This window comes from Anopheles maculipalpis, chromosome 2RL, assembly GCF_943734695.1.
Source record: "Anopheles maculipalpis chromosome 2RL, idAnoMacuDA_375_x, whole genome shotgun sequence".
NCBI lineage: Eukaryota > Metazoa > Arthropoda > Insecta > Diptera > Culicidae > Anopheles > Anopheles maculipalpis.
This window is the reverse complement of record NC_064871.1, coordinates 94433791-94461264: the sequence shown is the minus strand read 5'-3', so window position 1 is coordinate 94461264 and position 27474 is coordinate 94433791. Positions and strand designations below refer to the sequence as shown.

General features: G+C 43.5%; 5 protein-coding genes across 11 annotated transcripts in view; all 5 read left to right on the top strand.

Moving 5' to 3' along the window:
- LOC126568525 (ADP-ribosylation factor-like protein 5B) overlaps positions 1 to 6786 on the top strand; it is a 241679-nt gene extending 234893 nt beyond the window's left edge. For 3 of the 7 annotated variants that reach the window (XM_050225021.1, XM_050225020.1, XM_050225017.1), the window contains exons 2-7: positions 636 to 687; positions 5540 to 5655; positions 5890 to 5982; positions 6187 to 6312; positions 6535 to 6644; positions 6717 to 6779. In XM_050225021.1, the coding sequence (XP_050080978.1) occupies positions 642 to 687; positions 5540 to 5655; positions 5890 to 5982; positions 6187 to 6312; positions 6535 to 6644; positions 6717 to 6765 (540 nt within the window). In that variant the 5' untranslated portion in view covers positions 636 to 641 and the 3' untranslated portion in view covers positions 6766 to 6779. Of the gene's footprint in view, positions 1 to 616; positions 688 to 5539; positions 5656 to 5889; positions 5983 to 6186; positions 6313 to 6534; positions 6645 to 6716 lie in introns of those variants that run through there. The other 4 variants (XM_050225018.1, XM_050225016.1, XM_050225015.1 and 1 more) reach the window with 2 other exon arrangements.
- LOC126568591 (longitudinals lacking protein-like) overlaps positions 1 to 27474 on the top strand; it is a 105189-nt gene that overhangs the window by 14833 nt on the left and 62882 nt on the right. The window lies entirely within an intron of this gene.
- On the top strand, positions 12002 to 18029 carry LOC126568155 (homeobox protein vnd-like). Its single transcript, XM_050224582.1, has 3 exons — positions 12002 to 12157; positions 16616 to 17142; positions 17215 to 18029. The coding sequence occupies exons 1-3, from the start codon at positions 12003 to 12005 to the stop codon at positions 18027 to 18029; spliced, it is 1497 nt and encodes a 498-aa protein (XP_050080539.1). The 5' UTR covers position 12002.
- LOC126568200 (Golgi pH regulator) lies at positions 18563 to 20277 on the top strand. Its single transcript, XM_050224641.1, has 5 exons — positions 18563 to 18663; positions 18756 to 19026; positions 19095 to 19496; positions 19568 to 19749; positions 19821 to 20277. The coding sequence occupies exons 1-5, from the start codon at positions 18613 to 18615 to the stop codon at positions 20274 to 20276; spliced, it is 1362 nt and encodes a 453-aa protein (XP_050080598.1). The 5' UTR covers positions 18563 to 18612; the 3' UTR covers position 20277.
- LOC126568637 (ubiquitin-like protein 5) lies at positions 27052 to 27299 on the top strand. Its single transcript, XM_050225149.1, has one exon. The coding sequence runs from the start codon at positions 27078 to 27080 to the stop codon at positions 27297 to 27299; it is 222 nt and encodes a 73-aa protein (XP_050081106.1). The 5' UTR covers positions 27052 to 27077.

Here is a 27474-nt window from a genome sequence, read left to right as displayed (position 1 = left end):
GCAAAAACACTTTCGCTCGAACACTGCGTCGACTGTCTGTGGTGTGGTGTATGTTCAGCTTTAATGATTTGCTTCTTGAATGAAAGAGTAGTAGACTGCAACGGGGAGTGAAGGGTGGTGCGTGTGCGAGAAGACGCACGTGAAAGAATCGCAACAACAAAAAACGCAGCTCTGTGTGTGCGTAGCAAACAACAATAACACAAGTGCAACGACTCAGCAACAGCAGCAGCAGCATTACACTCCATCAGTGTTGTCTCGTGTTCGTGCCCGAAGCCGTATCCCGTAATGGCCGTGTGATGATGGAGCCCGTTGTAAGGATTCCCGTTCGCTTCAGGTGTCGTGCACCTGCATGTTAGTGCTAAAACGTCCCTTGAGACGGCTCGCAGGATATACAGAGGCATTGCTTACCCTTGCGTGTTTAGATCAGTGTTTGTGGATGTGTTTCTACTGTGTATTTTCCCTTATTACAAATGTTTCTAAAAAGCAATCAAAGTAGACAAAGTTGATTGTGGTGTGTTTGTGTGCATGCTGATTTGATCTTGCGGCATCGATTGCCCTACTGTTAAAAGTGCATCATCATCGGAAAGAGAAAGCCTACTGTAGGTGAATTGCGATATAAGCCTCAAACAAAGGCTCACATCATGGGGTTACTATTTGCAAAAATCTGGAGTTTATTCGGCAATGAAGGTAAGAAATTTGAAGAAAAAACGCATATTGTTCCTTCCCAGTAAGGTACCTCCTTCCCAGGTGGGTCGTGCCTAAAATTGGACATCACTACAATTTGAGGGATTATTTTTATTTCGTTGCTTAAATGCGGCTACTACCGCGTTGTGGTCATGGTCTACTGTAGAAGACTTTTAGATCAATCCCGGACAAACAACCCTTCGGTTCAGTTGGGGCATTGGGGCTAGTGGAATACGTGCCAGTCACAAGACAGGATCAATCATCAAAATCCGTCGAAACCGTCTCCGGCCCGACCTAATAGGACGATCTTCACAAGAACAGAAATTCGGCAGGAATGGTGATCAAATCCTGTCCAAGCCATTCCCCGTGATGAAGACTTACAATCCAACTACGTACTACAAATACATCTAGAGAGCCATTAGATGGCCGGCAAGACCTTAGTGGTCTATAAACAAAGAATATGACTGACTTTTCCTCTCCTTTCGTCTGTTAATCTTTCCAGTAGAACGAATAATTCCTACCAATTGTATCTTGACACAGGTGTTTTAAGTAGAAAAGTTTGCTTTAATCTGAACGTTGGGAACGTTGAGCCAAAGCAGTTACGAATTTCGCGACAGGATATCTCAGGAGAGCTCCAGATGCTATGCAGAAGATGGTCATTGAAGCTTAAAGGGCTCCTAATGTCCTGAAAAATGTTATTTAGTGAAAAAAGGACAGTTTTCTTGAGTTTTCTGAACTTCAAATGTCACCACAACCTATCGTTGTTGGTTCATAAGCGAATAAAGTTCATGTTGAACTTGGTCTGATCACTAGAGCCTTTTGTACCTAATACCTACCAAAATAAAACCTCACGCAACGGCTAAATTTAAGGCTCACTGTCCCATCCTAATCCTGTAGATCCTAACCACTGTAAGAGAGTGGTTGACACAAGCAAAAAGTACTGCAGCGGCAATGAAATCGTTCGTTGGCCCACATTTCGAACGAGAGCCCCATACCTGGCCCCCGTTCACATGGTGTGTCTTTTCTTCAGCGCACAGTGAAAGGTCTTTGCTCTCGATCACGGTCGTGATCACATCCGAACAACGCCATCGAAAAAACATCGCTACCATTTGCTCGAAGGTTTTGTTATTTCGCTTTCTTGTTCACCGTTGCGTGTAGTTGGCTCACGGGGACTGGGTGGCTGACTGGCTGGCTCAATGCTCCAAACGCCACACAAACTCTTATCAACGAAATACTGTAGCATGGAGGTTCCATCCAGCTGCCTACGGCTGCTTATCATCATCATGCTGGTTGTTGGATGGTAAAACGAATTTACTCCCCGATGAGGTGTAGCGAGGAGTCGCCCGAAGAAGCAATGTAAACAATGTACCGCGAAATGTAACTGGGTGAAATGGTTTATTGAAAAGTGGTGTTGTTTCGTTTAGTCGTGTGAATGTTGTTTGTTGCTTAAAAGCGATTTTCTTCTCAACCATTAGATTTTGCGGCGAAAAGAAAAGAAAGATGATAGATAATCGAGACTTTTTGAAGTGATCATTAAAATTATATACAATTAATTTGGAGATTACAATGTTGGATAAGCAAATGTCAGATTAATATTTACATTAAAATCTGCATCTGATAAGATTATGAAGTGTCTGTCGCTCATGCTTGCCTTTAGATGAAAAATAAAAATCATAGATCCATCAACAGCCTGGGTGGTGGTGGTGGGGCCTTCACACAACAGGACTGGGGTTCAAATCCCATCCGGACCGTACCCCCGTGGTGAGGACTGCCATTCGTTAAGCCTAGAAGAAGAGATCCATCAACGCCCGGTTAACCTGACGTGTATTATTAATGGATCTTATTACTTCTAGGAAGGTTTTTTGGGATAGTCCACTAGGTCGATCCATTCCATAATTCGCTGGATTTTTGCCAAAAACCAGAAAAATGTTATCCAAAATCAACAGGTTTCCAAGCGCTACTCCACCTAAGTTCATGGTTTTAACGTTTGAGGCTTTTTGCCTGTGTCAACCTTTTTTGCTGGCGGCCGAGTCTATAATCCGAGTCCCCAAGGGCAAAAGAAAAAACAAACAACCACCCTGTGACACGGAGGAAACATTTCTATCACAGTTTTGCCTCCTTCCCGTTTTTTAATTTCGCCGGTCGGTTTCGCGAGCTTCCGATGAGAAGGTGCGTTGGTCTTCTTTTTTTTTCTGCGTTAACATTAAGCCCGACCGTCTAGCGAACTTTAAATTCCGAAGGTCACATTGAAAAGTGAAACCATCAATTTTCGGGGCGGTAGAGGTAACGATTATCTGTTTGTGCTTTCCATCGACTGAATCGTCTGTTTTGTTGGTTGTTGGCTGGGTGCTAAGGAGTAATAAAAGCGTCTAATATGCCTCTCTCTAGCCTAGGTGCTCTGCTAAACAATAACTATTTTAGTTAGATTATTACTCCTACTTTGGTGCATCAAAAATAGAATTTAATCTTTACTGTTTTTCTTTTTAGCTATCAGTAAAACGTGCCTAGGGATGAAACAACAAACAGCACAACAACGCTCTGATACGCATTTGCGTCAGGTTAGGCTGTGCAACAACAAAATAAACACAAAAGAAGGAAACAAAAATCGATCGAACGGGGAAAAAATGAGGTTGACTACGAAACTGCTCCGGTTTCTCACTCGCTTGGAACGCGTGACGCTTGTGTACAGCGTCCACGTGTGGTTTCGATTTTATTTTAAACATTTCATCACGACCGCCAACGAACACTAGGCACGATGCCGCACGGTCGTCCCAGTGTTGTCATTTGTTTGTGTGATAAATTAATTAAACGTTACATAAAGCATGATTTTGTACGTGCGAGCGTCAAGTGGACATTAGGAAATTTGATGTTCCTTGTTGCTTCTTGGAGTTCGGTCTTCCCGTTAATGAAGTAGAATGTATTCGTATGCAATTAAACTGTACAAGATTAATCTGTTTTTTTTAAATAACACTCAATTATTTCATATGGCCTAGTTAGGATCGGGTCCGGACCCCGACGGATAGAGGTAATAGCGTCGCCGGTTTACACGCGACAGGAACGAGGTTCCATGGAAGGAGTAGCAATTCGATCTTCATTCAGACTTCATTGTCTTCTACAATGGCTTTACAATCTCCAAGAGATTTCTTAGTCTGCCATTGATTACTTTCCTTGATTTGATTATATCCGTAGCTGTATATTCAGTCCTGCGTACCAGAAAACGATCTTCTGTTACCAATAGTAGTGCCGGTTACGAGAATTTGAAGGATTATTAGGAAGGAGGATTATTTGAAGCACATTGAAAGATATAATACAATTCCCTCGATCATGCAAATTTTCCAAATCTGTTGTTCGTCAGCAATAACACTAATCCTTCAAACGACATCCAAAGTAAGGCCCAACTTTCACCCACTCGAACGTGAATCATTTCAATCCAAATTTGCAAGAGGAACGCTGCAAACATATATGTATATGTGGTTTGCTACTGATTACTTAAATTTAAATAAATTACTTCCGTGCCTTGCCTTACCCATCACGCCCCAGGCTACTTTCGCTTGTCTCATTCGACTTGCATCCGTGGCCGTATGTAGCGCGTTCAACACGTACTTGACAAATATCACTCCTACCTTCCGACACGACCCAGCAAATGGTCCGAAGTAGAAATGACTTAATCGTTCAACTGGATCAAGTTTGCCACAATTAGAGTGTCCTAGTGCGCTGTGTGCAGTTAGTAGTAGTAGTGGTAGGCCCTGACCACTCACTTTAACCCTTGCGCGGCGGGATATAAAACGGACGATATTCATCTCGTCGTTCATCAAGATATCGACCCTGGTGGGTAGTTTTAAATGTTCTTTGCTCCACTTCTGTACATTGGGCGGTCGATGGAAGCCAGCCTTTTAGTTCAGCTCTCTTTTGAGATTTTGGAGTGTGTGTTTGAGGAGTAGTTTTTTCCCCCTTCTCGATCTAACGATCGTTTTGGCGTGGGATAATGTACAAACCATCTGTGTAATGCGTTCACTGCGTACCAGAATGGGAAGTGTTGTGCGAGAGAATTATCTGATAATGTCACGGTCGATCGAGCGTTAAACGAGGCCCCTCACCAGCGCAGGAATGTGGAGATGCTGTAATACTTTTTATAGCAGAAACGTGTGTGTTCGGGCAGCAGCTGCACGATGACGTATCGTTTACTGAAATCGGTCGACCGGGGTGCTGTAATTGACAATTACATCGCTATCCTAAACTGGGGTTAATCTGAGGTCTTTCAACCTTCTGAGGGATTTTTAGAGGTGCAGCAGCAGCAAACCAAGATCAAACGAAACTCCCTGGTAGTGGTGTGGTAACACAGAAATTATAGCAGATGCAGACTTCCAGCTCGTCATGCTCTACATCTCTCGACTGTGGTCAAATTTGAATGTTTATTGTTTGTTTAAGCAATTCTAAACATATTTCATGTATAAAACAAGCATAGATGGGTTTAGAATTTATTTTCAAATTGGAAAAAAGCATAAAGATCCATTCAAACTATCTATAGACTTTATTACACTCCATGAGATTTCTCTTCAGCGCGACTCATGTGCGGTTCCGAGGTTTTTGACCGAGGTTATGGTTTTTAATGTTTCCCATGTGTGGGTATTGCTTTCCTTTGCGCATTCCGATAGCCTGTGCAAGAATTTTAGTTTATGATGTGTAGTTTGAGACCTCTAATACTAAAATACTCTTATTACATTCGTATTCAACCTATGAAGCATACTTTAATTATTATCATTTCATTAAGCGACACAAACTAAACATCATTTTAATTTTAAATCTTGATCCAAAAATGTTAATACTTTTTTTCATATTTCCATTCCTTTTGCAGAACACAAGCTCGTCATGGTGGGATTGGATAATGCCGGCAAAACTACCATTCTGTACCAGTTCCTCATGAACGAAGTTGTTCACACCAGCCCAACGATCGGCTCGAACGTAGAGGAGGTAATTCTCGTCGCACTTTCTGTTCAGCTGTGCTCATATTTACTTCTTTCTGTTCGGTTCTTCATAACAACAAACATAAAATTGTTGGAAAAGATTTTTCGTTTTGCTACAGCAGAATATAAGCCGCTTATCTACTGAAAATACTGACAGCCATTTGTTTGCTTTCTTTTTCTGCTTCCTTTGCGCAATGTTGCCGCCGTTTGACGCACTCGTCATACTTCGTCCCACGCACAGATTGTATGGAAAAATATTCACTTTCTCGTTTGGGATCTTGGCGGACAGCAGAGTTTACGGGCCGCCTGGAGCACGTACTACACGAACACAGAGGTAAGTGTAACATCCGTGCTTAGCAGTACCGTGCAACACGTGCTGCACGTGATCGCGTCGTTTGTTTGCATTACCGACTTCGGACGTAAATGTTGGCTCGTGGATCACAAAGAGCCTGATACTAGATTGGTGCCGGCATGTGACTTACGGTGAAGCCTATAAGACTTTGGGTTAATTGTATGCTCTGTTTCGTACTCTCTCTAGTTCATCATCATGGTCATAGACTCGACCGATCGCGAACGGTTAGCGGTGACACGGGAAGAATTGTACAAAATGTTGCAGCATGAAGACTTAACGAAAGCTAGTTTATTAGTGTACGCAAATAAGCAGGTGAGTGTATTCGGTAAACGTTTGTAATGTGTTCATTTGTTCAACCAAACCTGAAGTAAAGCTGAATAAAATTTAAATGTGTAACAACTTGCAAGCTATTGTTTCTTGCATGCATTCAGGCGTTTACTTACAAGCTAGAGATAATTTTATACCCTTTATAAGACCTTACTTAGTCCCCTAAAATGTATATTTTCTTTAATTCTATGTCTCATTCCATTACAGGATCTAAAAGACTCGATGAGTGCAGCGGAAATTTCCAAACAGTTGGACCTAACCTCAATCAAAAACCACCAGTGGCACATACAGTCCTGTTGCGCGCTAACCGGTGAAGGGTAAGCGTCTGTTTTGTCCTTAAATAGATCCTCCCGCTAATCCAATCTCTTCACACCATTTCCTTTTTCCAGCTTGTACCAGGGATTAGAATGGATAGCTCAAAGGATTAAGAAGAAATGACATCACCAACCTGCGTAAAACTGATGGTGTAATGTAGCGATATGTAAAATCGGGCGGGAGGTCCAACTCACCCACGTTCGTTTTTTTTTGTTTTGCTTTTTGGATGGCGAGCGAAGCAATCGTAGCCGGAGTTTTGACGCTCGGACGGCAAAGGTATCCTTTGCTAGTTTGCTGCAGTTTATTAGCAACAGCAAGGCGCAAGAATCCATCAAAAGCCCTAGAATATTAATCGTGGAATAGGTGAATACCCCGTACGCAGACACACTAACACACTGGTCAAGGGTGTAAGATAATGGATTAATTGCCGCATATTAAGTTTTAGGATAGGAAGCAAACGAAAAGTGTTGATAAACGCATTCTGCCGGGTGAATACGACTGTGAAATAAGATTTAAAAGTACTAGCGTACAGCCAAGGGTAAACGTGCTCGTCAGGAGGCAAACACGCGTTACCCCGTGGAACCCTCAATTAACAAGCAAATGCATAGCGATAGAGAAACTTGTATAAAGATAGCCAAATGTCGTAAAAACGATCGCAGGACAGTTGTTTCTCCTCCAAGCAAGTCTTCGGTTCCACGTAGGACGAAGTCTGATAGGAAAATGTCATTGCAAATATGTATACAATGTTTAATATGAGCAGGTACTTTACAAAAAGCAGTGAAGGAATATGAAGAACTCCGTAGCCAAATCACTACCATAAGGACGGTAACCCTCATGCCGTTAGAATTATGCTGGAGATAGATAGAGTGATAGATGCATTGGAAAAAGACACCCCGGTTGGACATCCGTTTCGCGGTTCCAAAAACGGTAGAAGAAAATTTAAAGTAAATCGTAAGGTAAGCATTTTATGTTTTAGAATCGTAAAAAAACACCACCCGGTATGTGCAGTAGTGTCTGTGTGTGTTTCGGATGTAAAGTTTTATCCTTGTTTCTTACGTATATTCAATTCGATATTGTACATTTGTCAGGGGTATTGTGTTGTGAGCAGAAAAGAAAGGAAAAGGAACGCCAATCAGGTTCTTGAGAGCGTGTGTGTGTATGTTAAGAAAGGGGAGTGTTAACTGTTGCACTAAATGTAGGTTAATAATTAAGAATTATTATGGTGTAAGAAGCTGACGGCTATCGAGGGTCGAATGAATGAGACATTACTTACAATTATCTAGTTAATGCAAAGTGAAAACAACGTAACAAAAAAATATATATACATGTACGTATCGAAAACAGAACCTCGATTATCATAATATACACAAACAGGTAAAAAAAGAAAAGTTTTTCAATTTAACGAACCAGCTAAAATTTATCTGTAATTATTTCGGTTATCTTTTTACTTTGAAAAGCCATCCTTTTCGAGTATTAGGACTTTTTTCAAAGACCGCGACTTGCGCCGGGGAGGAAGATCTACCTGACTTCTCCTCATCCTAGAGCTAGAGAGGGCCATCCGTGTCTCGAAGATGGCCCTCTGATTTAAGAGAGTCTAAATTCCAGCAAGCTAGCATATAGAAGAAGGTGCCCGAAATAATCAGAGTTCACTCAGCTCAATCCGAATACCGTGAACCCTGCCACTGGTCACTAGTTTCATCGTGGTTTCATTTTCAGGATTTTCTCCTGCTTTATCTCCTTCCTTTTGGCCTGCTCAGTGCTGCAATTCGTTTCCAGGAAACTCGGTCTTGGGCTGCAGTTATCCATCCACGACTGCATCCGATCTCCAACAGGTTTGACATGACTTGATCCAGTCAACGGGCTCGCTGGCATCCTCATCACCAACCATCGTATTTTTCCGGCTTTGACTACCGTCATGATAGTCAAAGTCAGCACGTGATTCATTCTCCTTCGCCACGCGCCCTGCTCGCCCACACCGCCAAAGATAGTTCTTAGGGCTCGTGTCGTATAAGTGTTCGATTTATATAAAAAATATAAATAAATAAAATAGCACGAATCCTCTGCTGAAGATCGTCGCCGCCAACTGATATTCCGCTTTCGAGTCGGACTATTTCACGGTCAGTGTTTCCGGCAAGCAGGTACTTAGGTTCGTCGCATTGATCCTCAATCCAACCCTATTGGCCTCGCGTTGTAGTCGGATGTACGCTTCGCACACCACCGCAGATGTCCGAACGATGATGTCAATGTGATCCGCGAAACCAATAAATTGAGGAGTTCGGGTGCCCGGATGTCGAAGCCCGCGCCTTCTAGAGAGATGTTGGACAGCAAACAGGACCGTTCGTCGTTATTCACACGAAGATTAATCATAAATGCTACTATTTCAACATAAAACATAAAAATTTCTGTTGCATTCGCACATACCGTTGGGCATGTGTGTTACAAATTGCCTACATTTAGGCGAACAAAGTAATGCTTTTCGTTAAAAATTTAATTTTCTCCGTTATTGGCGTAAAATTAATAACGAACTCAAAAGGACAAATATATTTCAAAAAAAGTGTAGTAGCTGCACCTGCCTGTACGATTGGCATACGAATGGTGGAGTGTTATGATGAGATGAAGCCTGACTGCACTTATGCTCCCACCAGAAGGGAACCATGTTCGTCCCATACTTGTCAGGGTTCGCCTAGGCCCTTGACTCGTTCGAATCCGGACTGTGGAGACCGTGGACGTACTCAAGCGCGAGCGCCTGTAAAATGCTGCAAACGCTAGCAGCCCGGGGCCATAAAGTGGCTTCATTTGCAAACAAAAAACCTCACCACGACTGGTAGGACCCACTTCCGGACGGTAAATATCATTAATTAGCATTTCGTTTCGCACTTTAAGTCGAGTGTATGTTGGTTTGCTTGCTACCGAAAATACTTCAAACAGGACGGTCCGTTGGATGGGAAGCTTGCCTCACTTCAAACGCCCTCGGAAAGCGGAAGTGATCGCGCCGACTAGCAAAAGGAAGGATTTAAAAAGTAATATATCTGTACTTAGGAACCGGTCGTATAAATTGAGACATTTTAGCAGTCGAAGAGACTCAGGGGCTTTTCCCGTTTTGCTACGGGGTTTTTGAGATGCTTTCTAGCCATGCCGGTGATGTTTTCTGCACCCACCCATCTTATCAGCAGCACCGATAGTTGCTTATCGCAAAACGATAGTTTGCAATCGGGCTGCAAGCAATAATGTGGCAGGTTTTTCACTTATTGGAACACAACAGCGTGCGGGACGACGATGACGACGGCGGAGCAATGTTTGCGTATTCGTCATATCTGTTGCGCCGCATGTCACTCCCAGTCCCACTATAAAAAAATAGGTGGTAAAGTTTAAAAACTTTTGCCCGTTTTTTTTTTGTACGCTCTGCTCTCATCGCACTGTTGCTGTTTGCATCCGTCTGACTGTCCCGTGATAAGAGACAATCACTAATGCAGGTTGCATATGCACCGTGTGCATCGTCTAACGTACCGGCAGGGCTTGGCGTGTGTATCGATTGGCAAGGACAAGCATGGGTAAACTCCATGCGTGGCTGTGTGGTTAAGCAATAGGTCGACTGGCCTCTGGGATGTAATAAAATTACTGCACTTGCAACACTTCTTTGGAACGTCATTGAATGTGAAAGAAATTTGAAGAACTAATTCGTACTAAACTGATAAAATGAAATGTGAAACCGTAAATATAAATACAACTGTTGTGCTGCGTTTGAGACCCCTGAAGGTATGCAAATTTTATTTAAAAGCCTTTTTTACATAGTATTCATAGTGTTTGATCTACTAGATGCTAGTTTTCACATTTTGATCAGTCATTTATAGCACTTTTCTTTAAATCTCTTCTTGTCTTACATGTACATTATGCATTTTGATTTTTTAATTTTAACTCTCGAAGAAAAGCATCAATTTCATAGAGCTAGATCATGTCTAGAAGTAAAAATTACTTATAAAAGTAGCTTAGCTTCTTCTTAACGACCATCTAGATCACGCCGGCCATCGAATCGCTCCGACTAGACTAGACTTATTCGTACCTCGTAGTTGATCACTTCCATGTAGCGAGGCCCTGGCTATCAAACTTCCGGAGTAGCGAAAAGTTAAGTTCGATGGCCGGCATGATCTAGCTGGTCTTTAAGCCAAAGAGAAGGGTCAGTCCTCACCACGAGGAAACCACCCAACCCAACCCAACACCCAAAAGTATGCAATCGTTACTTCCTACTACCTTGTCGGCCAATGGAACATTATTTTAATGTACTTCTGATAAAGTTTATGTATAATTTAAAGTAAGAATCGCCTTCTAGTATGCAATTTTAATTCCTCTTTTACTACCTAGGGTTTTAGTGTCATTTGAGCATTCTCCTTGCTTGAAATAGTTTGACTAACTTTTGTTTTCAGTCCTATGCGCCTGAAGGTATGCAAATGGTTGACTCATAAAACGCTCCGAGATTCGAAGCTGATTCTATTCCGATATTAGGATCATAGTGTATTATCACAATATTATCGTTGGATGCATTCGTTGCTAGAATCTCTTAACAAAGCTTTCACATGTTCACATACAGTGCTACCTGATGGAGACTAAAATTTTCCAATAAGCGATCATCACCTCTCGCTCTCCTCTGCTGCTCTTCTCCGCCGTTCCATTAAAGCTCCCCATCGCCTGCTGATAAAGAAGATAGCGGCAATCGCAATTCGCCCGCCCCGGAGCTCGTTGTTGTTCGTGCGTGCATATACATGCGAACCGATGTGCTGTGCAAATGCACACGCTACCACCCGCTAGCCTGACCATCGGTACGCCCTGTTTTATTTTATTTTTATTATCAATCGTTGATAATGTGAAATTAAACATTAGAGAAATACTGCCGTATTAATAAGGTGCGTCTTGAGCCGGGGAAATTGAGGTGCGTTAGGATGGATGGGAGGGCTCACCTGCCGAAGGATGATTGCTGTGCAGCGGTGCACCGTGGTTAGTGTGCAAGACCTGCGGCCAGTTAAAGCTCGGCGACACTCGATAGCGCAGTGATAGCGACAGGGACAGTTCTACCAGGCCCGGGGTGCGTTATTGGTCAGTTGTGGACCGTGAATCCGTACGGAATCGCTGGTGAAGTTAGTCGATGGTCAGCAGCCTTTAAGGTTACATATAGTGGTGGTGGATCATCGGTTTTTTCGGTTAGCAAGAGTCCGGCACGTTGCGAAAGTGATTAATATTTGAAGTGTTAATTGCTCGTCACAAAAACTGTATACTGTGCTAGGATTTGTGAAGTTGCGAAAACGAGTGCCTTATTCATGTGCCATTAATATCTTTCAACGACATTTTGAAAGTCTTTTTTACAAACGATGAGTCAAGGAACAAACGGATTACCCACCGGTCAGCCACCGACAACAGCATTTTATCCCTACGCAAGTCTTCATGGGCCGGACGAAGCATATGATGCGAACTTTCATATCTTCCCGCCGGACTATTATGCGCCGGAGTGTGATTATCGAACCGAGTAAGTACGTCGAAACATCGCTCTTCGCTACCTTTGACCAAGGGAAGGGCTTATTGAACGATTATTTTCAATATCATATCATACCATCCGGAGACTGCTGACAAGCACCATAAGGGTTATTTATGATCTCGAGGGGGGTTTGGAGACACACTGCCTTCCACTTGCTTGTGGGATAGATTTTTGTACGGAGATTAATTGAAAGGCTTAGGTAGGAATCACCGGAGCAATCTAATCTCCACGTGCGGCCACCAGTAGATCTGGTGGAAATGTCATAAAAAGATATCAATACTTTTTTGGGGTGAAAATTCAAGTGGTAGATTGGCCACTTGAATTTCGGTTTGATTTTTGATAGGTTTGTTAGGGTGTTTTACCGAACAGTGAGCTATCTGCTCGAGTGCTTGCTGCTCAATAAGATCATAAATTGTTACTTTTGGGAACGGTTCTGATTGCAGCTTTAGTCAGTTGAGGCTTCGGCTTTGCAAGGCATTTAGATTCACGAATAATAATCATTTTTTTGACTTAGAGAAAGGAATGCTTATGGCTATGCGATAAGAGCAATTGGCAAGGAATTGGGACATTTTATATCTGTTTAAAAAAGCTATAAATTCCCCATTAAAAATGAAACTGAATGAAAAAGAATGGCAATTGCATACATTTAGGCGTTCAGTTCCATGATTTCTTCTCCTTCTTTGACACTCAACACTGGAGAAGTTTCGGAGGCAAACTTCATTTGAAGATTAAAAATTTCGATAATTTTCCCCCGAGATTACATTGTAACCAATTCATCAAAAATCAAAACGACCATCTGAACCCTTTTCGTCATCGAAACATTGTTATCCAAAAAGCCTGTGACTTCCGCCAGCACGCTATGTAAAGCTAATTTAAAATGACAATCAAACATTTTCTCCTGTTCATTGGATTATAAAGCAAAACAAAGGTAAAAAACCAGAAATAATCATCATCAATCGGTAGCGACGTCACGTCAAGGCACAAATCAAATTAGCCCTATATCAATAATTGTGGTTTTGCACCGAAACGAAATGGCCAATCGGGCTATGGTGGATAAAAATAAATAAACGACCTTCTTACGGTCCCCTTTACAATGTATCAATGGCAGAAATGGCTCTTCATGCAAATTGGAATCATTTTTCGTTGGGGATTTTTTGGCTCTATCACCCATTTACTTTACAAGACTTTGACTCTTTTTGGCGTGACCCTTTGTGAAGCCGGAAAGCATGCTTTTGCCTGCAGTTCTTTAGCGTGGTGAAAGGGTCTGTTTCGTGCTCATTTAATAAAGCTTTAATTTTTTTTTTTTTGGGCACTAGACTTTGAGTAGAAGAGTAGAGGATATCCTTGTTTAGGTGAGTTTCAAAACAATCTACTGAAGAAGAGTTTAAAAAGTGTAATTACAACACGTACAACTTACTACTATTGCCTACATTTAGGCGTAAAGTATTTGTTAAGTTTCTTAATTTACTCTGCAACAATATTTTTATGTTAATAAAGAAACATTTCAAATACATTATTCCATCTCAAAGAAACCTTTTACTCTCACCCAATAAACGCTCGGTCAAGCTGATTAAATGTGACTAAAATCAAACAACAAGCACGCTTCAACCATCTACAAACAAGCTGTCAAAAGGGCTCAACGAAACAAAAAGGTCGGCTTTGTTTAAAAAACCAATTACAAAGTTCCCACGAGCCGGGTTCGTATTAACCCCTCGACCGTAAGGTGGAAGATTGTTGTTGATGGACGAAAATACCCTTAACTACAAAAAGGGAGAACATCTAGACGTTCTAGTAGTAATTGAAGCCAAAGAAAACTTCAACATTGTGCCTCCTCCATCCAGCTCCATCGATAAAGTGCATTCGTGTAAGTGCAATTGCAGAAGTACCGCAACAATACCGTTGATTTGTGGTATTATGTACCGTGCAGCTACGTCGAATTAACTTCTGTCCATTCGTTGCTGCTCATCATCTACCAAGAGTGCTCTACTTGGTGGCTTTCGTTTCCCTCGGCAGGACACGAGCACTGCAGCCGTCCGTGATGGTCGTGGGAATCGACGCGCATTGCTTTACTAACAAACTAATTTCAACAGCAGCAGAAGCAGCAGTAACAACTCCACCTAAGGAAGGACTAAACGCCGACTATAACAATGAAATTGGGCCCCCTGGGCAATTTGCTGCTGACGTATATGGCGCATTTGCGTCCCGAGCTCGATGGCTTTTACGATCGCTTTTACATGCTCATCCGTAATTATGAAATATTTATGATTGTTTATACGAACACTGTTTGATATGGGGCTCGTAAAGGGACTTGGGATGGAAGATATGCTTCAGTGGTTCGAGTTTCCTAGCAGGACATTAAAAGGGGTTTAGCTGTGTAGACCGTCGAATCACTGACACTGAGAGGTAGAGGAAACCTAAAGTCAGTCAAGTATGTACCGCAATCGAACCAATTCTTCGTAGGTCGGATTCGTTATGGTCCGGAATGGTCCTTTAGCACGAGCATGCTAGTTGGCCCTTTGGCTGGCAGATTGTTAAATGCGATCAAGCATGATGATGATGATGATGATGGCACGCGATTTGCCTAGCAGTTCAACTTTGGAAAGCTTTACGTTCTTCTTCATTAGGCAGGTACCCTTCACCTGGGTCATATGGATGGAAGCCGGGAAACTTTCACCAACTTCGTGCAAACATACGTGAAAGCTTCACCCTGCATGGGCAAGATTTATCGGCCCTTTTGTGCATTATTTTGTTCAGGGTTTTTATCGGTTTGCTGTCGAGTTTCATGGGAGTTTAATGGGAACCTGTTTAGAACTGCACTTATGCCGATAGAGTATTGCAGTATGGATGGGTGCATGCACGCTCGATTGATTGAGTGGAATTTGAAGACTGCAGACGGTAGAACTGTTTTAAATCAATAAACGTTAATTCAGGCCGCTGAAAGTTTGAAGTTATTTTTACAAAAATTTAAACTAGATTACTCGAACCAGAACTAGAAATTGCACAAGTTATACTAAAAATGATGTTAAAAGTGAAGTGTCTGTAAATACATTTAATTAACAAGATTTTGATATCTACAGAGACAGGCTTCAAACAAAAATATACCTCCATTTTCAACCATTTTTGCAAAATGCAAAATCAATTAACGATTAAGCGCCTTTTTCCTCTTCATAATCACTTGCATTCACATACAATAAATTCGAAATTAATGGAAGAAATAATTAAAAAATACTAATTTCTATTTCTAATCTCTAATTGTTGTGAAACCCTCCGTATGGTACGCCTCCTTTTTAATCAGAAAGGGGCGTGTCCAAACACTTAGAAAATAAATCCAGCTAGCACGTTCTACCCAAAAACTGGACAAGGATACTAGTTTCAGCTGTAAATAATAAAGATAAAAGGATTCTATAGTATTGGAATTACAAACTAAATTTGAGAATAGTTCAAGAAATGGCTTTTGAGAATTTAAAATGACGAAATTGCGTCTAGTTCTCGGGAGAAACATTTAAATATTAGATGGTTCCTACTGCGCAAAATCATTCCTACCAGTCCCCTTTGCCAGTGTCCTTCTACGAGAACGGGTCCTTCTAGTACGACCCACAGCTCACTCGTTCAGTAACGGTTAGATCCTCCGAGGATCTACTTCATCTACTTCAAGTAGCGCCAGTGTGACGCAGTGGATAGTGTAGTATAAAATCACCCTGGCAAAGGAAAAAGTGACCGATCCGCGGCTGGAAAAGCTGCTCACAAAATGTGCCCCATTTCTATCGTGGGCACCAATCTTCATGCCCGCCGCAACGCTCAATCACAGCTTGCTGCGGGCAGCCCTGTACCCGATCGTGCTCAACTCCTCCATACCACGGTGAGGAGCGCGCTGTTTAGATATCTGATAAGAGCTGGACGGGCTAGGATTAGGATTAATGCGCACCGAAACGTGCCAACCGTGTGTGTTGGTTTTATTGCGGGCGTGCTGATAAGCCGGGCCCGGTTAAATGGTGGTCCGTGCGGATGGAAAAGTGTGCCGAATGGTGTGATTTGTAGGACAAGGCGTTTTTGGATGCTAGTTTAAAAAGCTTTCAACGAAAAAGTGTTAAGAAATCTAGTACAAAAAATTCAAAATAATTTAATTTGTGACCAAATTTTCTAAAAAATGGGGTTTGTGAAGTTTAATACATAGTTCTGGCACCAATTAATCATTAGGATTTTGTAGATTTTTTTTAATAAAAAAGGATGATGTGTGAACTATAAAGTTATAGTGAACTATTTATAGTGAACTATAAATAGAGTTATCAGTTCTTTACTAACGATGCTTTGGATAGATGGATTCCTGAGGGTGCTCTTTAACCAAATTCGGCCATTTGGCTTGTCTGCAAACTCAATTTTATAACAAACCTTTTAACATTCATTAACTTTTAAATTCCTTCCATTGTATTTGTCTTACGCTTCCTGCAGCATCCTTGACAGCATGCGAATGGCTCCATCGCAACGCTCGCAACGATTTCACATTAGCAACATTTTGGAGCTAAACAGTCAGCAACATCAGCAGCAAGAACCCGCCAGCAAGGAACAACCGAACGTTACCAGTCTCTCAACATCGACCGTACTACAGCCTCATGTGCCTCACGCTACCACGTACCCATTCACAATTTCTGAGTTGGAATCGCAACAAAATGCTGCCAGTCAGCAGACACTTGACGTTACCGCTCCTGGGAGCTTTGCTGGACCGACTGTGGACGACCAGCCATCACTTCCGTACGGTGCAATATCCACACAGAGCGCTTCCTGTTTACCGCTGCAACCCGTACTTAATGCTTCCACTCTTGGTTCCGGTATACCGTACGATCCACCACCGTACTATCCGTATTCGCATCACGCGCATCACCTGTTCGGAGGATCCAGTACCGCTTTGGGTTCGTCCGGTGTGGCGTCAGAGCCAACACGATCCTCTTATTCTTATGGTGCTGTTAATTTAGATTATGGTAAGGGAATATTTTTCCAATTTTTCATGCAAAATGTTTCTTAAAAAATGTTTCTTCTACGCCCCGTTACAGTTCCTTCAGTTATCCAACACAGTGCTACAAACGAGGTGTCCAATGCGTCCAACAGCCAGCAGCTCAGCCCAGACAGTACCTCACCCGGTCCCGAACTCTACTCATTGGCCAGCTACAACAACATTCCCCGCGTGGTTAACGAAGCATCGGACCGACTGGTGGGCCTCGAGTCCGATGGTCCTTCACTCGATCCGGAATGTTCCGTTGACACGAACAACAACCAACACAGTCCTCAAGACACGCCGGATGATCTTGACTCACCCGATCCACGTACGAATCGCTCCGGTGGACATCGTGGTGATTCCGGGACCGGTGGCAATGGTCACAAGAAACGAAAGCGACGCATACTCTTCTCCAAGTCACAAACATTCGAACTGGAGCGTCGCTTTAAGCAGGCTCGCTACTTATCCGCACCCGAGCGGGAACATTTGGCAAGCATGATTAACCTCACACCAACGCAGGTCAAGATTTGGTTCCAAAACCATCGGTACAAAACAAAGCGAGCTCAGACGGAGAAAAGCACTTGCTATGGAACGCCAAACGTGCTTGGTGCGAGTCCACCGAAGAAGATTAATCCTCCGGTGTTGGTGCGCGATGGGAAACCGTGCCCGGATGTGCTGCAGCATCAGCATCATCATCAGCAGCAAGCACAGCAGCAGCAGCAGCAGCAGCAGCAGCAACAACAGCAAGCACATGCTCATCATCATGCAACACCGGCACACTTTCATCATACGTCGTTTGGTGCGGTACATGGGGCCGGTTTGCAGCCGCCCGGCAATGGAATGCTTCCCGGTTCTTCTCCACGCATGTGGTAACTCAAAACGGGAAGATAATTTGGTCGGGACAAGTTTTTTCGTTACTTCGAATAAAGAGTGCAATATTATTATTTGATTCTAAATATTCCTTTTTGGTTACTTAACTCTATTTGCTTGAGAAATTAGGCGAAACGGTTATGCCACGTTTTGTTGAGCGCAGGTGTCGTGAGTTTTTCAAATGTTCGACATAAGCTTCCGACAGATTTTAAATGCGTTTCCGACATTTCGACATCGAGAAGGTGCGAAATATCAAATTTTTACACAAATAACCATCGGAAAATTGGGAAAATTGCTGTTTGTTCATAAAATGATATAATTTATTTGATTCATTTAATGAATATATTTTTAAAATATAAAAAATCCCTTGTCGATTTCCTTTGCTTCATTACCAGTGTGCTACTATCAAACCGTTCTGTCAGCTGAGCGCATCCCATTTTGACAGACGTTGAAAAAGCCGAAATAAACAAATACCTTTGCCACGGTAAAAGAAATTCGTTAGCGCAGCGCCTTCTTTCGCAGCCAAACGTTCAAGAAAAAACGAAACGATGCGAACATTCTATAATTAAAGTACCAAAGCCTACAAATGATGGAGCTGCCTTTACTCGGTGATACGTTAATCGTTCTTGTGTCTCAGGTACGGTACTACGAAGGGGGTGCCCGGAATCGATCGGAATGCAACACGTCCTCACTCTAATATCCTTTACTCTTTCGCCCATGCTTTTGTAGCTAATCTTCTTCATCGGAGGATGGGTATTTTTCGTGAAACAGCTGTTCCGTAACTACGAAATACGGCATGTGTTCGTACAGCTGATCTTCTCATCCACCCTGGCTCTGTCGCTGACGATGTTCGAGTTGATTATTTTCGAAATCATTGGCTTTCTAGATTCGACCTCACGGTATTTTCACTGGCGGCTAGGGCTAACACTACTGCTCATCATGGTGATTGCTGTGATACCGTACTTGATCGCCTACTCCTGCATTAGTAATGTGCGGATAGGTATGGTTGTGTGCTTAAGGTGTACCGGCGAGTCGGGTTTCTACATTTTAGTCTCTTTTCTCTTTCAGTGCCCGCCAGATGGGTTCAGCCGCTTACAACACTCATCTGGCTGTGCTATCTGTATGGGTTCTGGCGCATCGGAGACCCTTTTCCACTGCTAAGCGTAAGCCGAGGAATCTTCACAATCGAACAAGCCGTATCACGTATCGGTGTGGTCGGTGTGACCGTGATGGCTGTACTGTCCGGGTTCGGTGCCGTTAACTATCCGTACACCAGCATGTCTTACTTCATACGGCCCGTGTCACAGAGTGATGTGGCGAATATTGAGCGAAGGTTGCTCCAGACTATGGACATGATTCTGGTGAAGAAGAAGCGCATTGCGCTTGATCGTAGGAGGAACAAACCGAACCAGAAGCAAAGCATTTGGGGCATGATAAGCAGTGTCACGCAGAGGCCTGCCGGTGCAGAAAGTAAGGAAGATCAGTCGACGAATATCCATCTGCATAGATATAATACGTTTAAATGCTCTCTTAAACCGTAGACATTGGACAGCTGCGGTTAGAAATTTCCGCCCTTGAAGAACTCTCCCGACAACTCTTCCTTGAAGTGCATTCGATGAAAAATATGCAGGAACGTCAACGGTGGGCTGCCACTCTGCAAGGAAAATATTTTAACGTGCTGGGTCATTTTTTCAGCCTCTACTGTTTGTGGAAAATATTCATCGTAAGTTACTTCCTTCGCTTCTATACAGTCCTATTAACTCCAAAAACTGTAATGATGCCGTTTACTTCCAGTGCACAATTAATATCATCTTCGATCGTGTTGGTAAAAAGGATCCGGTAACACGCGGTATCGAAATTGCCGTTCACTGGTGCGGTTTCGAGATGGACATTGCGTTCTGGAGCCAGCACGTGTCTTTCCTTCTAGTCGGCTGCATCGTGGTTACCTCCATTCGCGGCCTGCTACTCACGCTGACGAAATTTTTCTACAAAATCTCGTCCAGCAAATCCTCCAACATTATCGTGCTGGTACTGGCCCAAATAATGGGCATGTACTTCTGCTCGTCCGTACTGCTAATGCGCATGAATATGCCGGCCGAGTATCGGGTAATTATAACGGAGGTGTTGGGTGGGTTACACTTTAACTTTTACCACCGTTGGTTCGATGTGATCTTTCTGGTAAGTGCGCTGGCGACGATTGTCGTGCTATATCTGTTGCACAAACCACCGAACGTTGATTCTAGTATGTAAAGACGAATGTATGCCATGCCATGCGATGTGGACCTTCACCTTCACCAAGGCCTGACAGGCCTCTAACGCCTAATATACACGGAACTCCATCCCAAATGATCAGATTTATTGTTGCAATCGTTCTCATATCAATCCCAAAAAGAAAAACGGGCTCCCCAAATGCGCGTCCTCTCATGCGTTAATCGGCTTTCTGTTTCTTATTTTTATCCATTCCGACATTCAGGACACGATAAGCGTTGATGTAAATAATCGAGAAGAGACGAACTCAATAGCAACGAATAAAGGTTGTTTATTGAAAAGGAATGCTGTGTTGCGTTTGTAGTTGGCTTGGACAGCTTGGCAGGAATCTCTCTCGTGTCTGTAGGATAACAATTACATCAGAGATCTGACTCGAATTAGGGCCAGATATCCCTTATGACGCTATGATGCATCAGCTCAAACCTCTTCATTCCTCTCTACGGGGGAACGGTTATAGCCTTATCACTGGACGGCCCCTGAGGTAAATACTCCTAAAACGAACCACCACGAACGAACGAACGAACCTCACGCGCCACCTGCTCATCGATGTCACCGATCGGAAGCCCAAAGCTATGGAATATTTATCGTTAATAAAGAATCCCTAGGATGAATACTGATGGCTTACTAAACTAGCTGAAAGCACTTAGTAGGAGAATCCAGTCACTTGGACTGTCGTGTGAAGACCAGCGCTGCAGAACTGAAGTCCGTCTTATTGTAGATCGGTTACTAGCCTTTGCTTCCACAGTACAGAGTACATAATTGTTGCTTTACTAGGCTCTACTACTGTGTGACACAGTTTGTTTGCTTTAAGTAATGACTACAAATAACATTTTTGAAAGAGGTAATTTTTTCCTCTTAGTCACTCGGTGGTAAGGGCTCTAAAAAGCATTTTTTCCCATTCAACCGTCAACCGTCAATTGCTGCTAATAATTAATGGTTAACAAAATCGCGGTTCTTGCCCCCCAGACACACACGCACACTTCCATTAGCTCTGTGAGTGGGAAACACCGTCATCCATAGTTAATGTGTGGAGGGCTTTCGGTTGCCTGTTTCGTAGTTCAGTCACTTAATCAAATGAAACTCAACAAATCAACCGTGTTCGGGTTTACCGATTGCGGATCATCGCTGACTGTCTCCTGTCGAGGCACAACGTTCGCTCACCGGCACACAAAGTGTAAGTTCATCGAGCAAAACGCCAGAGCATGTGCCCTTTTTACCCGGTTCGAGTATAAATTCGAGGAAGGCCGAAGCCTTTTTCCTTTTTTGCTTCAACCTAGCCGTGCGCTCCGTTGTCATGCCGATGGTCCATTTTATGAATAAACAACCCCTGTACAAACACTCTTACATACACACGTACACCCACTGTCTCCCTCGCGGCACGGTTTGGAGTCCGTGGAACATGGGGACCGAACCGTTTCGTTCGGTACTGCTCCGATCGCACGCCGTCAGTCGTACATCGGTTCACACGTCATCCGGTACACGGGAACTACAACATATGATTCCTCAGTGCAGACGGGGCCTCACGGAATCGGAAGGTTAACTAGTGCGGGAATGGTCCCTTAGCCCGTGGTGCTATAGATCGGTCCTAACCGTAGTCGCAAGTGTCAATAGCGCCAGCAAGACCTGCCCGTTATTAATCGCAAGTACGGGTGCAAAAGTTCCCTCGTTTCACGCGCATTAAATCGTTGTTAATCGATACTTTCGGTTTATTACAGTTGGTTCCTTGGTGCGAAGTTCGTTCAGTGTGATCATTTTGCATAGAGTGTTGTGCTTTGTAGTGATATACAAAGAAGTCTCAGAGTTGTTTTACATTTGAGAAGACTTTAAACACCAAGAGTGCTATCAACAGTTCCCGTAAAAATAGTGAACAAAGCTTGAGCTGTCCGTTCTTTCATCTCACACGATTCGTGATCGTATTAGCTTCGCGGCGAGCATCTCATCGTTCGAATTGTAAACAGCGTACAAAATCAATCAATCGTTGTTTGATCGAAAAATACTCGCTGCGGAAGTCTGCACCGACGTGCAACAGCAACAACAGGTTGCAGCAGTCCTATAGACGCGCCAACGCGCCGTGTGTCCACGCTTCACGGTCAACCCCGTGTTTTGTGTTGCAACTTCACGCGTGCACGTATGCAATGGAAGAGTGGTAAAGGTGAAGATAATTAGTAAACTACTAGTGCGCCGCAAAGGTGAGAGACAGATAGGTGGGAGGGGTTGCTCCCCAGCGAAAGGGCAGATGATTCCATGTAGTTAATCGTTTGCGTGCCGTAGACCATCATGGGTTGCAACACTAGCCAGGAGATACCAAGCTACGGTGGTGGGCAGAAGACGACGGACTCGGCCGCTGCCCTTGGCGAGCTGCTGGAAGGTGATATTGAAGAGGGTAAGTTCAAAATCCCACCGAAGGAAAAAAAAAACTCTATCGATGGAACCAAAAACTATGGAGACTCCTGGTTAGTTATCACGTGTGCAATGGAGACGCCTGCTAGATTGTGGAATGTTAAAACGTTATGGATTTAATTATTCAAGTGTACTTTACAAATTAAAAGTTAAAAAGCATAATCACAACAAAAAAATCAGCGATTATATTCTTCTTGGCTTAACGACCTCTAAGGTCATGCCGGCCATCGAAATGGCCTACTAGACTGCCGATACCACGTAGTTGGTTAGTCAATCCTCACTATGGGGGGACGGTCCGGATGGGATTAGATCCTGCGTCCCCGGTCTTGCGGTTTGAAGACCGGCGCCACTGTCGCCTACACCACCAGGCGCCAACTAAAATTTTCACACGGCAAAACTAAAAAATGATCCCTAAATAGGCATCATTTCAGTGAATTAAATGTTATCTGTTAAACATTGATGGAGACGCCTGGTGGTTTGTAAAAAGTAGCACGTGGTTGAACGTTGAGTTTAACATTAAACTCAACACAGATTGTTTTAGTTTTATGCGAAAAAAGTGGATTATAAACATTTATCTGCGCTCGACTACTAGAAGCAGCCGAAAATGGAAATCAAATCCCAAAATTTTCAAAAAATAAAATTACACCAAAATACAACAGTTACATCAAGGATCCCATTCAAACCTTCTCCGATAGCTCGAATCTGCTCGAATTGTGCTTTTGGCGCTTTCGTGAAAGCTCCACTCGCTTTCCTCAACTCTCAAAAATCTCTAGAGCTGACGCTCTCTCTCTTTCTCTCGCTCTCTCATACTTCTACCCGCCATTACATCACCTGTAATCACCGTTACCAAGGCACCAAGAAAGCCTTCGTGTTCGAGCACCGGTACCGGATCGGGTTTTCGAGCAGCACGCGCGATTCGGTTCGGGTTCGGCCTTTTGTTGCTGCCATTGGTACGTATTCTACTGTAGCTCCTTTGCCACATGGTGCGTGTGCATTCGCATCACACTGTTCGGCTCGCAACCAGAACTGTTCAAGGCTTTTCACCACACTCTGAAGTGATACTCGCTACGGTGCACACGTGCCAGTCGAACAACCGGAACGAGCGTGCTCTGGCTGGAATCTCTCTCTCTATCTCTCATTCACCGTGTGTGTATCCGTGTTCGAGTGCAACGCGTGGTTGTTCCCTTCAATCCGGTTGGTTTGTATCCGTTCTGCCCGTTTAAGGTACAGGTCAGTTCAGGCCCGGCCCGTGCTTAAGGTGCTCATCCGCGAAATCCGCGTCGTTGCATAATCGCAGAGAAACGGTGAAGGTCCGTTACCGGTGTCCGTGCGGCGTGTGCGTGTGTTACATTCTTAACAGGCGGTTTGTGTGAAGTGCCACAGCGACTTATCCACGGCCAAGTGTACCTCGTACCCGTGAAGAAGCCACAAAGGTAACGTTTTTTTATGATTCCTTTTCCTATTCATCCTCTGTTGATATTCGCGGTTGGGAAATGATTTCCTGACTCACAAAATTGAGGTGTGGTAAATTATTAATATAATTGTTTTCCGACATCGGGCTCACCGTGCTTAGCTTCCGTTTCCATAGAGCCTGAGCATTGATTCATATTTCCACACAAGAAATACCGAAAAGCGGACAAAACTTGGCCGCCTGTTATCATCAATCTAACTTTTCAAACCACTCTACTTTGAACTTTCTGGCCCCGGTTCTGGCACGTCTCGCTGCTTCAATCTCGCTACTCCATCACCAGAACCTTCGTTTTCCGTTGAATAATGTACGCCGGTTTTGGTTGCCGTTAGCAAATGAGAACGGATTTGCTAATATGGCCCAGCACACTGCCTGAGCATTGCTGCTGATGTTCTTGGAAATGGGTGAAGCAAGATCTGCCAGTAGAATCGATCTGGCAAACGAGTTACAACGAGCCCGGCAAGGACCGTTTTTTGGGAAGTTTCGGTTTCAGCTTATTGATTCTGTGCTTCAATTTTTGATGCACTTCCCGTGGTCGGGTTGCTGCTGCAGCCGAGGTCCTAACCTGGAAAATGGATCGATTGAATCAGTTCTTGCTGGGCTCCTCACTCACTTTGATTTAGTCGTTCCTTTATGCCATACAAAGTAACGAAAGCATCCACGAAGGATGGCACCATTCGGCTGCTCCATTACAACCACCGGTTTGTAGGGGGCGCCCACCGTGGTTGCATAAGAACTTGAACCGAACGAGCAGGGGGGACATTTTTTTTCGTCCTGCCATTCTCGAGTGCTTCTGCTTTACTTCAACTTGCAGTACGTGGTTTAATGCTCACCGTGGGTAGCTTTTTTCTTGTGGCCGGACGAGTGAATCATTCACTAGAACTGTCGACCACGGGTGGAGCAAGCCAACTTATTTTTTTTTACAAACTCGACAAAATAAAGACACTTCATTTCTTCGCTCGCTTGTCCGTTCCTTCTTTTCTTATTGGAAGAGTGCCCCCGCTTAACGTGGCAAAACCGTTTCTGTGCTTGACAAATGCGCAAACCACCACGTGCACAAGCAATGTCTTTGGCCAACTATGTATATGAGGTATACGGAGCACACTAAACGATTCAGTAGCATTTACATGATTTCGAAACATCATTACCATGGTATGACTGTATGAGGTTTCAGACCACGTCGGAAGGTTGGAAGGATGTCTGGGAGGAGCACATCAAGGAATGGCCGTTATTCCGTTTATTGATCATACCCTCGAAAAATTTCCACAGCACGAAGGTCACAAAAGTGAGGTTCTCTTCCAGAAACTGAACCTAGGATTTGATATTGTAACCACAGCTCGAATAATCAATTGGTTAGGCTCGTTTCGGTCGTTTTCGAAAGTGGTCTTCAAGTTTGTGGAGCAATTAAAAAACAAAAGCTCTCTTGATCATAAAGTACACTTCTATCTTCAAATGTCCTATCTGCTGACACTATCAAATTAGCTTCAATGAGACCAATTTAAATAATAGTCGCATACTTACCGGTCTCGAAATAAAACTATCTGTCCATACTACTCGCAAAAGGGCTGGGTTGGCACTGAGAAGGGGCGCAATAAATCTTCTCCACACTCCAAGGCTTCGGCTTATAAGACACCAAATCGTCCGTTTCATGGGGTCTCTCCACCCCTCAGACCAGTCCAAATATGTCATTTGCATAGCAAGAAGGGCGCTTATGAATAAAATTATCGGTACGAAGTTCCTTCGCCGAAGGCACATATTCAGCCCAAGATGGATTGTTTCGCCCAGTTGTGGTTGTTTTTTGTTTTGTTCCTGCGTAGCCGCGCTGGGGGGATTATCTGGGGCAAATGTTGACTAGCTTTCCACTTCCAAGTCGAACCTGTTTTCTACGCAATTCTTCTACAATAAACAGATTCGGTTGTTTTTCCTACTATTTATTTATTTTGTCCTTCTTCCGTTAGCGAGCCCTTTTTTCTCTGTATCTCCTTGTCTAGAGGTTGAGGATGATAGTGAATGGAAAATTTAAATTTCGATGAACTCTGGTAGTGGCCCACCGTATGTTGTACAGCGTAATGCACTTTTAGTGTAGAATCGTGTGCGTCCATTCTCTGAGCAACTCTTCTACCCCCGCGGGTTTGGGAAGAGCATGAAACTTTTCCCCCAAGCAGTCGGTTTATTTACTTTGGAAAACGTTCAAACCGGTTATATTAAATTATCAGCCCGTAAATGTGATGAAAATTTCATCTCGCTCATGAATAATTTGCAAATCCATACAAACCCACGTGGAGCGAAAAGAGACGAGTGAGGCAAAACGTGTGCTTTGAACGTTGTTTTAAACTTTCAGAAAGAAATGTACACATTACTTCGCTACATCGGAGTATATAAGGATGTTTCTAGCACATCAGAAGCAAGTTTATCGCAAGTTGTCCACTTAGGTTTAAAATTATGAGGCTGTATGAGGGCCAATGGGGTTCCATGAAGGTTCCAACGTCATTTTTGTCAAATAATCTCCACAGTGCTTTGAATTGATTATTTTTCACGATCATCTTCGAAGAGTTAAGCTAATGGCTGCTTTCAAGAACTATAAAATACCAATTTTCTTATATTACAACCACAAATTATCATGTAATGATGTTACAAGCTGCAATCCTACCGGAAAGGGTTTTCAACAGAATATTATGAAAAAATGACACTGCACATGTCCACACGGTGCGCCCACTATCCAGCACGTCAGCTTTGACGTTTTGCGCGACCGCTGTTTGTGTTTACATCGCGCGTTTCGCTCATCAAAAAGCATTTGTATCGCAAAGCTAAAACAGCAAAAGTGTGTGTCCGCTCGTTTTCTAATTTGCCGGCACATTTCTCTCTCTCTTATCCTTTTTTCTTCTTTGCCAGCGCCCTATTTTGTTTTGGCCGCGATGCTGGAAATTACGTGCAACGATCGGTTGGGCAAGAAGGTGCGCGTAAAGTGCAACCCAGACGATACGATTGGCGACCTGAAAAAGTTGATCGCCGCCCAGACCGGAACGCGCTACGACAAAATAGTGCTGAAAAAGTGGTACACAATCTATAAGGACAATATCAAGTTGGCGGACTACGAAATACACGACGGCATGAACATCGAGCTGTACTATCAGTAGATGTCCTCGGATGTAGGACCCGGCCCGCTAGGGTTGGATCCAGCGAACGGGTTTGCCAGTGTGTGTGCTTGGTGGTTGTTGTCATCGTATCGATTTTCTGGGGTTTTCAGGCTGCTCCGTGACCGTGCCGGGGCAAGCGTAACTCAAGACGAAAACTAAACAACAGCTAAGGCAC

Bases quoted from the DNA above. Each gene is read 5' to 3' on its own strand.
- LOC126568155 (XM_050224582.1), top strand. From the start codon at position 12,003: ATGAGTCAAGGAACAAACGGATTACCCACCGGTCAGCCACCGACAACA. The intron at 12,158-16,615 runs GTAAGTACGTCG...CGCTTCCTGCAG, and splicing joins GAGTGTGATTATCGAACCGA to CATCCTTGACAGCATGCGAA. The intron at 17,143-17,214 runs GTAAGGGAATAT...GCCCCGTTACAG, and splicing joins TGCTGTTAATTTAGATTATG to TTCCTTCAGTTATCCAACAC.
- LOC126568200 (XM_050224641.1), top strand. From the start codon at position 18,613: ATGATGGAGCTGCCTTTACTCGGTGATACGTTAATCGTTCTTGTGTCT. The intron at 18,664-18,755 runs GTACGGTACTAC...ATGCTTTTGTAG, and splicing joins TAATCGTTCTTGTGTCTCAG to CTAATCTTCTTCATCGGAGG. The intron at 19,497-19,567 runs GTAAGGAAGATC...CTTAAACCGTAG, and splicing joins GAGGCCTGCCGGTGCAGAAA to ACATTGGACAGCTGCGGTTA.
- LOC126568637 (XM_050225149.1), top strand. From the start codon at position 27,078: ATGCTGGAAATTACGTGCAACGATCGGTTGGGCAAGAAGGTGCGCGTA.